This window comes from Lissotriton vulgaris, chromosome 9 (genome assembly GCF_964263255.1).
Source record: "Lissotriton vulgaris chromosome 9, aLisVul1.2, whole genome shotgun sequence".
Taxonomy (NCBI): domain Eukaryota; kingdom Metazoa; phylum Chordata; class Amphibia; order Caudata; family Salamandridae; genus Lissotriton; species Lissotriton vulgaris.
In genome coordinates this window covers 714,191,247-714,204,927 of record NC_141697.1, presented here as the reverse complement: position 1 = coordinate 714,204,927, position 13,681 = coordinate 714,191,247, and the positions used below count along the sequence as shown (strand labels likewise).

General features: G+C 43.4%; 2 protein-coding genes across 2 annotated transcripts in view; both read left to right on the top strand.

The window, feature by feature from the left end:
* LOC147692155 (uncharacterized) overlaps positions 1-7,943 on the top strand; it is a 36,328-nt gene extending 28,385 nt beyond the window's left edge. Inside the window, exon 2 of the mRNA XM_086939505.1 lies at positions 7,878-7,943. Within this exon, the coding sequence (XP_086795631.1) occupies positions 7,878-7,943 (66 nt within the window). The remainder of the gene's footprint in view (positions 1-7,877) is intronic.
* CCDC61 (coiled-coil domain containing 61) overlaps positions 1-13,681 on the top strand; it is a 786,500-nt gene that overhangs the window by 24,013 nt on the left and 748,806 nt on the right. The gene's annotated exons all lie outside the window — the stretch shown is intronic.

The following is a 13,681-nucleotide window of genomic DNA, read 5'->3' as shown; positions in this document are numbered from 1 at the left end:
ATTCTCATAGGCTGACCATCAGCCAACCAGAGGAGCGTGGTTATGGCAACGGAAACGCGATTTCTGCCTCCGTTCTGCCATGGTTTACTCTCTAAATTGAACAAGATGTATATTACTGCACACACTATCATTATGTTATTTTGTGGCACCTACATGTAGTAATTAAGAGTGGTATCAAGACAGGGATTGTGTTTGGCTAACTCGTCGTCGGCAAGTATTGTGTTAGGCTAAATCGTCATCAGTTAGTATTTAGGTGGCATAAGGATCAGAATACTGCGTTCTCATGGGCTGCCTATTCAACCAACCAAGGAGACTTAGTTATGACAACGGGGACGCAATATTTGGCTCCGTTCTGCTGTGGCTTTCTCTTAGAAATAAATACTCACGGGGTATTTTGGGCTCGTTAATTTTAATTGTAACCCTATTACCCTTTGATTTAAAATAGTCAGTGTTTACCAACTTTGCAAGACTATAGCCACAAATGTTGTTGTATTGTCTACTACAAAGGTTGCCTCTATGTTGTAAGAGCGGAATGTTGCTCTATAAGTGTGGCTGTACCTGTTGAGACTGGGAATATTGTATCGTATGGAGTAGTCACCAAAGCGTACTAGTGGCGATAATAAATTATGCCACATTGGATATACATATCATTCGCCGGTTCCTGGCTACTCGCAGGTGTTCCACACTCTGCAATAACGCGGTATACTTAAAAAGTCAGTCGTCAAATATGTATCTGGCGCCACCGCATATTATGAGTAATCAAAGTCTCTCCCGATGTCATTGGTCTCTGATAAACCGCATAGGCACCGCAAGGTATGCAACCGATTATATCTTGATTGAAAGATCTTCCATAATACCACCTAATACTATAGAAAATTGGCTATTCCTAAATTTCAGAAAAAAGGGGAATTTAGTACCCCGGAATATAAATGTGCTTCTGTAGGTTGGGAGTGCAGAGTGTTGATTAATAAAGATACCTAATGCAGAGTGTTGATTAACAGAGATGCTTAATGCGACCATCTCACGACAAAATATACACAATCGTGGCTAAGATCATAGAGGCATATCGATGATACTGCGGAATAGGACAAATCTGTCATGACAGTCATTTCATTGCACTATGCGTTCCCAGTCCTCTCTACTATTTAGACCACATCTGACGCTGTTCAGCCTGGACATATAAAATTGTTCAATTTTTTTCCTTTTGTGTCCATGTTACCGCCTCTTGCATTTATCTCTACTTTCTCTAAACAGCACCATTTAAGATCTTCAATGCTATGGCCTGCTGTCTTCCAATGGTTAGTGAGCGCAGCAGACTTGTGTTCATTTTAAGCGGATGCATACCTCCCTAGATGTCTGACCTATATAGCATAATTAGCAGGGGCATTTTATTAGATAGATCATGTTTTTTGTTCGACAGTTCATAAAGCTTTTGATCTTAAGTATGACATTCTTGTTCGTAATACTGCTACCTTTTATGATATTAACACAGTTAACACATCCCGTGCATGGAAAAATGCCCATCGGCAATGGTGCATTGTTGATACATGGTTGGGTCACAGTTCTATTCTCTCTGTATGTATGGACCAGGCTATTTCTAATAGTACGGTTCCTCCTAAATGAGAACATTGGTTTGGGCAATTTCTCTTGTCTGTTGTTTGTAACTATAAGCCAATTCCTGTTGACAGTATTTTTTATTTTGTTACTGGCTTGGTTGTAATTTGTCGCAAAGATTATCGGTTGTGGTTCATTGGAGGATATCTCCTTTTTTGTTAAATAGGTTCTCTTGGTTAAAGTATTTGGCTCGTTTATAGGCGTGTCGCACTATACGCCTCAGGTATCCTCATTCTATGAATTTCTGCTTAAGGACCTGAGCATGTCTGTCATAGTCATTTATAGTGGTGCAATTCCTTTTTAGTCTTAGGAATTGCCCGAAACGGATATTGTTCTTTTGACAAGGTGGATGATTGCTATTAAAGTGCAACATGGTATTTCTGTCGGTGGATTTAGTATACAACTCAACACTTAGAGATCCTTCTGTGTGTTTGATTAAGATATCTAGAAATTCACATTGCTCACGGTCTTTATGTGAGGTGAATTTTAGGTTCTTATCTACCAGGTTAAGCCACTCAATAAATTCTGTGAGAGTGTCCATGCTGCCTGTCAAAATGAAGAAAATATCGTCAATGTATCTTGACCATTCTGACACATTTTCGTAAAAGGGTGCAGTTTGATTAAATATGTTTGTCCTCAAATTGGGAGACCTACAGACAGTCAAGACTGGGAGCACAGGTGGCTCCCATGCTGGTCCCTTTGACCTGTCTGTAGAGGTCTTTCTCAAATAAAAAGAGGTTATTCTTGCAAACCAGAGTTATGCAGTCTACAATAAAGGCTTGGTGAGCTGTCAGGTCTCGGCCTTCGACACTCAAGAGATTTTTAATCATTGCAATTGTATTGTCCTGGGGAATGCTTCTGTAGAGTGCCTCTATGTCTAATGTTACCAGGATTTGTGTGTCTGGGTTAAAACTGAGGCACTCTACTTTCTTTATCATCGCCATAGTGTCCTTAATATATGCATTTTGTTTGATAACTAAGGGTTGTAGGAACACGTCTGCGTATTTGCTAAGTGGTTCCGTTAGAGATCCTATGCTTGATACGATTGGTTTCATAGGTGGATTTGTGATATCCTTATGGATTTTTGGGAGACCATATAGTGCTGGAATAATAGGGTCAATATTGGATAAAAAGGCGAACTCCTCCTCGCAAATAACCTCATCATCCTTTGCCTGAAAAGCAGTCTAGTAATATTGTCTTTGAGTTCCGTCCATTCTTTTTTATTTGATTCCTTTTTTTTAATTTTTATTTTTTAATTTTTTTATTGGTTCAGTTCAAAACCGATATCTTTTCATATTCATAATACAGTTATGCAGTTATACACTTCCAAAAGACAGGGGGAAACAATAGAAACTATATAGATAAATAAAAACAGTACAATAAGTGAGTATTACCAAATATAAAACAATATTGGTATTACGCTACAGTGTAGACCTTCATTGGTCTAGATTTATGCAAACATCATTCCTCAACCCCCAAATGATCAATCATCGCCTGCCAAACCTTGATCCCCCCTTTGCTTTTTCTTAATTGACTTAGTACAATATAGGTAGTACTCCAAGTAGAACACATTGTAAAATTTTGCTCTCCACATCTCATAAGCTGGAGCTTCCGGTTTCAACCACATTGAGGCAATGCAAAGGCGAGCCACTGCCATCACCATGAATAGCAAGTATCTATACTTGCGATACGATAAGAACACATCCAAGTCACTAGATAAACCAAAGATAATCATTTCCCTGGAGATTATAACATCAGCTTTTAACACATTTGAGAGAAATTGTACAATGCATGTGAAGAATGGATTTAGCGCACTACAATCAGCAAATATATGAACAATGTCAGCCATGTTAGTTTGGCATCTAAAACATTTCCCATTATAACTGTTGCCCCACTTTGCCATTTTTGCAGGAGTATGGTAAAGATTAAATACAGTTTTGTAGTGCTGAGAACGAAAATTCGCCGGGAGAATAATATCGGCCGCGGTATTAATAGACTCTTGTAAGGGTACAGAGCTAGTAGCTAGCCTCATCGACCATTTGGACTCCTGCAGCACAAGGTCATCCTGATGTAATTCAAGTAGATAGTTATATATAGTACCGATCCGTGTCGGTTTATTAAGTATTGTCAATAGACCGTTAGGCAGAATAGATATTGAATTTAAATGTTTGAAAATAAAGTCTCGTAACTGTAAATACTTAAAAAAATCGTTCTGTTGGATTGCATAGGTGTCTTTAAGGTCTTGAAAAGATGACATTACACCGTCTTTAAACAACGAACCAACCGCTTTTAAGCCTTTTTCACCCCAAATTTGCATTCTATAGTCCCAAAATATAGATGGTAGCAGTTCCGGGGAGTCGCAAGGAGTATGATAGTTAATGCGACGCAGCTGCATAATTTTGCTAATCATACGCCAACCCTTAAAAGCAGTGAACACCAACTTAAATTTGGTTCTCTTGTAGTAGCTAGGTTCGTAAAAACGAAGAAGCATCTGTCGTGCTTGTGGGCCAAGTAATAAATAAAAAATATCAGGGTCCTCAAATTGAGGTGGGTCATTTCCATTTACAGCAAACTTAATATTCTGTAGCAAACAAGACAAATAATATAATACAAAGTTTGGGACACCCCAGCCTCCCCTCAACATAGGAAGTGTCACGAATTTAGATGCCCGATGTGGGGATTTCCATCCCCATATGAATCTTTCAACCGTTGCTTGAAGTTTCCGCACTTCTAGGGGTGGTACCTCAAGTGGAACTGACCTAAAGAAATACAGTACTTTAGGAAGTATGGACATTTTAAGCACATTGCGTCGTCCCACCATCGATAAATGTAAACATTCAAGTTTCTCTAGTTGTTGTTTTATTGATCGTATAATATCGGTCCAATTGACCATAACCAGATCATGAAGGGATAGTCTGATTTTAATACCAAGGTACTTGGCTTCTAGGGTCACTCGACTATCATTAGGGCATAATCCTGACGTGCATACAATTTGTGTTTTTAAGATATTGAGTTTATACCCTGCTACCAGACCAAACTCTTTAGTTATAGCTTCAATCTCGGGAACTGCAGCTTCCGGGTCTGATGTTACAACTGCAATGTCGTCTGCATATGCTAGCACACGCATGCTGCCCCCCGGAAGCATCATAGATGGTATATGTGGTGATGTAGTTAACGCCTGTAGCAGTGGGTCAATGTATATAGCGAATAAGAGTGGTGAACAAGGACAGCCCTGACGTGTACCACGACTAATATTTACATACCCTGAAAGCTGCCCTGACATAGGGATCTGTGCCCTTGGATGCCTATACATAACCTGGATGGCCTGCAGATAACGAGGTCCAAACCCCACTTTAGTCATGACAGCCCATAAATACGGCGATGAGACGCGATCAAACGCCTTTTCTGCGTCTAAAAATACTAAACCTATATTCTTATGCGTCGTCTCGGCGTAGTCCAGGGCTGTAATGACTCGACAAACGTGATTAGTTGTATCCCGCCCAGGTAGGAATCCATGCTGTTGATTAGAAACCACTCCAGGGACCCCACAGATCAGCCGGTTCGCAAGAATTTTAGAATAGACTTTGACATCAACATTAATAAGCGATATAGGCCGATATGAACCAGGCAGATATGAGGGCTTATCTTTTTTCTTAAAAACCGCTATAGTAGCGTCGTCCCATGATGGCGGTGGATGTCCTGACTGGGCAGCTATAAATGTCTCTAGCATGTCATTTTTAATGATTGTAAACAGTTTAAGATATAACTCTAATGGCAGTTTATCAGGGCCCGAAGCTTTGCCCAAAGCTAGACTTTTAATGGCTGCCTCAAGTTCTAGCATCGTGATTGGAGCTTCCAATTCCTCTCTTTGAGTATCCTCCACAGCATGTCCCGTATAGCAACTGTTGACAAACTGCTCTATTAACTCTGGGGGCGCATTGTCTTGAGTGTAAAGCTCGGTATAGAATTCTTGGAAAACTCTCATGATGCCTTCAGGTGTCTCTATCCTCAAACCATGTCTATTTTCAATAGAGGATATATATTGCATCGTCTGTCTTTGTCGCATTCTTTGAGCAAGACACCTCCCCACCATCTCACCATACTCATACCTTTCGGCCTTATACAATTTATATTGAGAAGCAATTTTCTGGCTCCAGACCCCCGTAATTTTCGCCTTGCATTTCGCCACTTTATCTTGAGTATTACAGCAGTCCTGTCCTCTCCTTATATCACCTATCAAATCACGTTCTGCGTTGGCCAGGTCTTGCAGTAGCTGTTTCATTACTTCCTTTTCCTTACGTTGCATTGCCCAGCCATAGCTGCATGTCTCACCACGCAGCCCCGCTTTAAAGCAGTCCCATACCATTGCACTAGTTGAGGATCCTCTATTAATATCGAAAAACTGTTGGGACCATTCTAACATTTGAGAGACATACAGCGTATCTACCAAAAGTTTCTTATTAAATGTGAAAGGTCTTTGCATCCGAGGTAAGCTAGATATTAACATATCCAACACTACGGGTGCGTGGTCTGATGTGATACGTGGCATTAAGGACATCCGAGCACCTACTATCAAGTCTCGTGTTGAAAAAATATAATCGAGCCGAACAAATTTTTTATGTGGGGAAGAAAAAAAGGTATAACCAGGGTCTAGTGGATTTGAAAGTGGCCAGCAGTCTACCAAACCATGTTGGAGCAATAGTTGTCTTATCCCCCTAAATACCTTCGGTTTTCGACCCCTATAGTCTTTTTAAAGGTTGAGTCCCAAGTATTTATATCCCCATGGATGTTGAAATCTCCCATTACCAACACGGGGGTACGCCAGAGTGCTAATTCAACATTCAGAAATTCGAGTATAGCAGAGTCGTCACTATTTGAGCCATATACAGTACATATTGTCACAGGAGTATTCCCTATCACACATTCACAAATTGCCCAGCGGCCCGTATTATCAGCTTTAACTCTTGTAGTTGCAATAACTGATTGGCGCCCCAAAATAGCAACACCCCGGTTCATAGTAGACTGTTGTGATACAACTAGAACAGTATACCCCAAATCGTTCAACACTTTACGATTTCCCCATGATATGTGTGTCTCCTGGAGACAAATAATGTCTGGTTGTATCAAACGTATTTCGTGCATCACTTTCCTACGTTTTACCACATTATTCAACCCACAGACGTTAAAGGAAGATATTCGAAAATTTGTACCAGCCATTTTTTTTACTTAAAGCAGTAAATAATAGCCATCCCTTAAAACCAGAGCATTTCACCTCGATATCTCTCACATCTTGTCGGTCTTGAACTGAGTTTTTCCCCTTTTTTACCCCCCACCACCGTGCACCCTCCCCCCACCCACCAGTCCCCAAAGCACCCCCTCCCCCACCCCAGTGACCCTCCCCCAACAATGAGGCAGTAGGGCCTATTGCCCCTTGATGTGTGTGAGAGTACCTCCAGTGGCTGTGGAGATCATTATTGAGAATAGAAACAGAAAACCTTGAGATTCCAAAATATAGAAAAAAAATAATCACATAGTAATCAAGTCTATGTCATCTCAGGGTAATGAGTTCAGATATTCTTTGGCTGAAACTTCCGTCGTAAAGAATCTATTTTGCCCTTTATAAATCGTTTTCAAAGTAGCAGGTTGCAAAAGGTACACTTGCACCTCTTTTGCTTGAAATGCAGGAATTAATTGGCGAAGTCGCCACCGGTTCTCAACTGTAGCGTGACAATAATCAGGGCGGACGAAAAATTCCACCCCCAAACCTGATCTCTTTTTGTCTGGTCGTGCAAGATCGTAAAGTAGCTGTCTAGCCAAGAAGTTATTTAAGGAAATTAAAATAGCCCGTGGATATCGAGCACCTTGGTTCGCTCGTGCTGGTTGTGACCGAAATGGAAAACGGTGAGCCCGTTGGATTTCTTGCGCCCATTGCCATTCCTTAACTTCAGGAAATGCATCATTAAATAAATCTATAACAAACTGACGCACATCTTGGCCTTCACGGCCCTCGGGCACACCCAAAATGCGTAAATTATTACGCCGTCTTTGAGTTCCGTCCATTCTTTTTTATTTGATTCCTTATAATGCTCTTTGTTATCAAATAGAAGATGCATCCTGTTGTTGTAGTCTGAGCTTTCCATTAGCACTATGCTTCCGCCTTTATCAGCCGGTTTTATTGTTAGATCTGCATTTTGTTCTAAAGTTTTTAGGGCGGCTATCTCGTCTTTATTAAGATTATGACTGACTCAATTCTTATGTTTTAGGAGGTCATCGATACTCTTATCGACTACACGTTCGAATGCTTCGATGTCTTTATGTACCATGCTTAAATTGGGTGTCCAGGATGATTTATTTTTAAGGCCTGATTTGTTCGGTCTGGGTTGTCTATCCTTACCCTCAAAGAAAATATTTAACCTTATTTTTCGGTAAAAACTTTGCAAGTCTTGTTCCAATGAGTATCTATCAATAGGAGAACATAAAGCAAAACCTAAACATTTTTCTAATAATTTTGTCTCAGCTAGGGATAGAGTGTATTCTGAGAGGTTAATTTTGGCTGCCTTGTGTTACTAGATAGTCCCAGACCTTCTGACTCCTTGTCCTTGGACGTTGAAGGAATTGGGGTTGGGAGTTGTAGTTTCCCCTCCCTCTCCCTCTTGGGTGCCCAAAGGTCTGGTGGCGCTGCTCCAAAAAAGACCGTCCTTCTCTATTGGGACATGTAGGAGTATCCCTCTGTTTAGTATTCCTGTTTTCATTTGGCATGTCCCCCTCGGAATCCGAGCTTATGTATGATGTATCAAAAAATCTTACTTTCTTTTTGGGAAAGTTACGGGGTTGCTGTTGCCATTGTTTACGAGGTTGAAACTGTTCTTTCGGTCTCTCATAAAAGTCCTTTTGTAAATAAGGATATACAAACTCCGGATTGTAGTTCGTAATATCCTTCCTCAGTTTATTACTTTTTTTATTGACCAGATATTCACTGTATCCTGCTATATCTGTTTGTATTTCCTCCAGCTTGTGCTTGGCTTCTTCTAGGGCGGGATTGTCTTTTAATTTAGATTCAAGATCTTCAATCTCTCTGCGTTCAAACACCAAGACCTCATGTGCAGTTTCTATGATCAGCAACATCCAGTCTCTGCTGCAGCGATTAGCCACTAGAGTCCAGTTTTCTATAAATTTTTTGTTGGCAATAAAAATACCCGACTCGTTATTAACTTGTAGGCCCTTTGGTATTATGCCATTTTTGCAGTATTCTACAAGGAAATTAGCATGGAGTTCTGCCCTAACTACTTTCTTTTTTAAGTTCCAGAGAGTGCGCCATTGCTCCTCATCTGTTTTATCCAGTCTAACTGTATTGATGTTTTTTGATGACCCGTTAATTATTTTATTATACTGGTCTTCTGAGTAACTATAGGTTTTTAGGTCTCGCCTGTCGATGCGCATCGAGCAAGCGAGAGTATTGGGACTTATCCACTCTTTATCCACACTGCAAGGAATCGTGGCGATTCCTTGCAGTGCCCGTGACTTTTAAGCTCAATGCGCATGCGCATTGAGCTTAAAAGCGCGTGCACGTCCGTCTTTGTTTACCCGCTCCGCCCCCTCCCCTTCCCGCCGTCTCGCATTTCCCCTGCCGCATCAAAGGCTTTCACGGCCGGCCGGCCATGCTTTCAGTTTCACGACCGGCCGGCCGTGTCAATTACATTCCAAAGCCCGCTCCCCCTGCTCCGGCCGAGACGCATTTCTCCTCCCTCCTCCCCCCATTCACGTTTATTCTACTTCTTATCTGGCCTGGAAAGCCTCGACAAAGGGTTTAGCCACAGCCCGTGGAAGTTGTGACCTGTGGACGTCATGATCATTACGTAATCTCCCCTTCCCCGCACCCCCAACTCCTGTGTGGTGGACACCCAACGTGAAGTGTCCATCATCCGCCGCCGCCATTACCGCAGACTCCTGTCCTTTTATGACAACTGAACTCTGCCGGGGAACGCAGCAGGAATGCTTAGTGAAATCTATGTCTTGGATTTGCAGCCCGCGCGCGGAGGTCACAACTATTCTATCATTTCTCAGCATTATCTTTTCTCCATCTTACTTTGTTCCAGCGCCTCCCGCCGGCACGCAGCAGATTGAAAGCAGCATGCATCAGAAGGCCCGCGCTGCACGCTTTTATAGTCTCGCGGAGGCGCGCTCCGTTCCTGGCCTTCCCTATCTCAGAATTTAGAAAGGCAGGCTTCCCTGGCATACCCCGCCAATACCACAAGATACTGCTAAAAGCTTTAAACGCAAATACGTTTGAATAACAAATAAATGTTAATATCAAGATATGTGCCCTCTTCCATTTCTGTAAACGCAGAAGTAAAATGTATACACCAGCATGCACTCATATAAACACATACACGCACTCAGAAATGTTTATGAACTTTAAAAGAAATCTGCCCAACAATCATATATATCACTCAGTGAGAAATGCAATGCTATGAACTGACCAGGGTTGAGGCAGACACTGTTAAAACACAAAATCAAAAGTTGTTTTAAAAATAAAACGTTTTACTTTGTTCTCAGAATATTGATTATGTAATGCTGTGCACTCCAGGTTATGCTAACTTGTTTGCCTTCCTGCTCATTTTGCTTCCTGCACATCTATGTGAGGCAGTGAAAACGATTGTCTAAAGTCAGGGACACTGGAATTATGTAATTCTGCTGCACTGGCCGGACTACTCACCTAACCTCTTCCTGGCTCACTGCTACTTTACACTGGGGTCCCATGACACACTTGAAGTATTGGTTAAGGAGCTTTGTGTAACTGTACTATTCTATGGGGCAGGTAAGTTCATCCAGTTTTTGGGATTCAACGGAGCACCTTCGAAGCATCAGGCCTCGGCACCAGTAGACCTGTATGTGTGCATCAAAACATTCTATGCTCATTAAAAGCAATCATGCACATCAGCATACAAATGCTTGTGCCACAAGAGCGAATACTTTTGATATACTGAACAGCGAGAGAAATAATGATAACCGTACACTAATGCAAACTGAAAGTTGAGCACAGTGTTCACAGCTTCTTGCATGATGGGGCATTCAAGGGATTATGGTTCATTTAAATAATTAAACTTTTGCAGATCTTTCAAAGGATTTCACAACATGGCCTTTTGTTACTTTTCACTTTGCATGCAAATAAGGTAATAGTAGATACAGAGCTCAAACCCTTACAGTATGCTGAAAAAAGAATGAACATTGTGATGTGCTATGGTTACATACTCGAAAGTGAGACAGAGCCAAAGCTAAGAGGGAGCAATTCGCAATATAAAACAGCATAACCTCACATGACATGTAAGTGCCAAAAGCGCGTGACTCCTGATGAGGTCACGGGTCAAGGCTGAAAATTATTTGTGACTCCTCCTGTCCTTGTGTTGTCTCACTCACCCTCAACCCCTCACCCTCACTCACCCTCACTCACCCTCACTCACCCTCACCCTCACTCACCCTCATCCTCACTCACCCTCAACCCCTCACCCTCAACCCCTCACTCACCCTCACTCTCACTCATCCTCACTCACCCTCAACCCCTCACCCACCCTCACTCACCCTCACTCACCCTCACTCACCCTCACTCACCCTCAACCCCTCACCCTCACTCACTCACCCTCAACCCCTCACCCTCAACCCCTCACTCACCCTCACTCTCACTCATCCTCACTCAACCACCCTCAACCTCACTCACCCTCAACCCCTCACCCTCAACCCCTCACCCTCACTCACCCTCAACCCCTCACCCTCAAACCCTCACCCTCACTCACCCACCCTCAACCCTTCACCCTCACTCACTCACCCTCAACCCCTCACCCTCACTCACTCACCCTCACTCACCCTCAACCCCTCCCCCTCGACCCCTCCCCCTCGACCCCTCCCCCTCAACCCCTCCCCCTCAACCCCTCACCCTCACTCACCCTCACTCACCCTCAACCCCTCACTCACCCTCACCCTCACCCTCAACCCCTCACCCTCACCCTCAACCCCTCACTCACCCTCACTCTCACTCATCCTCACTCTCACTCATCCTCACTCACCCTCACTCACCCTCAACCCCTCACCCTCACTCACCCTCACCCTCAACCCCTCACCCTCAACCCCTCACTAACCCTCACTCTCACTCATCCTCACTCAACCACCCTCAACCTCACTCACCCTCAACCCCTCACCCTCAACCCCTCACCCTCAACCCCTCACCCTCACTCACTCACCCTCAACCCCTCACCCTCAAACCCTCACCCTCACTCACCCACCCTCAACCCCTCACCCTCACTCACTCACCCTCAACCCCTCACTCTCACTCACTCACCCTCACTCACCCTCAACCCCTCCCCCTCGACCCCTCACTCACCCTCAACCCCTCACTCACCCTCAACCCCTCACTCACCCTGAACCCCTCAACCCCTCACCCTCAACCCCTCACCCACCCTCAACCCCTCCCCCTCAACCCCTCACCCTCACTCACCCTCAACCCCTCACCCTCAACCCCTCACCCTCAACCCCTCACCCTCAACCCCTCACCCTCAACCCCTCACCCTCAACCCCTCACCCTCACTCACTCACCCTCAACCCCTCACTCACCCTCACTCACTCTCACTCACCCTCACTCACTCTCACTCACCCTCACTCACCCTCACTCACCCTCACTCACCCTCACTCACCCTCACTCACCCTCACTCACCCTCACTCACCCTCACTCACCCTCACTCACCCTCACTCACCCTCACTCACCCTCACTCACCCTCAACCCCTCACTCACCCTCACTCATCCTCACTCACCCTCAACCCCTCACCCTCACCCTCACCCACCCTCAACCCCTCACCCTAACTCACACTCACCCTCACTCACCCTCACTCACCCTCAACCCCTCACTCACCCTCACTCACCCTCACTCTCACTCACCCTCAACCCCTCACTCACCCTCTTCCCCTCACTCACCCTCAACCCCTCACTCACCCTCACTCACCCTCACTCACCCTCACCCACCCTCACCCTCACTCACCCTCAACCCCTCACCCTCACACAGTGCAATAGGTCTCTGAGCATTTGAGTTAGAGCTTTTAGAATTGTTTATGGCTTTTTTATTTGTAATTCTTTAGCATTGGCTACAGGAAACAAAAATGCTAAAGATTTACAAAAAAACCCCATAAACAATTCTAAAAGCACTAACTCTAATGCTGCAAGACCTATTGCATTTCCAATGCTTGTTATTCCTTCCATACTTGTCTCAGACTATCTGACGTAAGGATGCAATGATCTATCCTACTGTTTATGTACAGAATCAGCGAAGGCCTCCTCAGCTGACAAGCCAAGTGTATACTTAAAAAATTTAGGAGGCCCCCTATCTAGGTTTGTCTGGGACCAGGGGGAATAGAAGAAAAAAACAAGTTGTGTCCCAGAATACAAATGTCAATATTAAACTCACAGGACTTCTAAATGGGAAGTGTTGTGAATCCATCTAAGAATTAAACCTGAATGTTACTATCCATGTACGAACCAGGTACGAAAGAGGCAAGAGGTAAGAGGTTGTGATCTAGCTGGTACACCACTGCTATTGGAACCATAAGATAATTACTAATACAATGTTTATACAAATTTTGCAAAGTAGATTAAAGAGGCTGTTCGCAAGATTTTTTTGCTAAAAAAGCATATATATAAAAATATTTTATTTTAATCTCATACAGTTTGGTATTTCAATGCGTTCTTTATTTTGTCAATCAATAAACACAAAAATTTGTTTTATCAAAAAAAAAACATTCAGAAGTGGAGTGTGGTCTCCGCCTCGTATTTTCATTGGCTTGCGTCATTGTTTATAATTAGACGCTGTCTTTTTATTGCGAGGGAGGCTTTTTTGTCGCTCATTGTTACCGCCCTGTCTCCTATTCGTCCTGCCCGCCCGGACTGGATCTTTTACTGGTAGAGTAACATGTTGTGTTTTATAATTACTGGGCAGGCACTTTTTTGGACTATTACTGGTATGTCCGTTGGGAGTTTAACATTGGTACGTTAAATACTATTAATGAGGCTTGGGCCAATAACTAC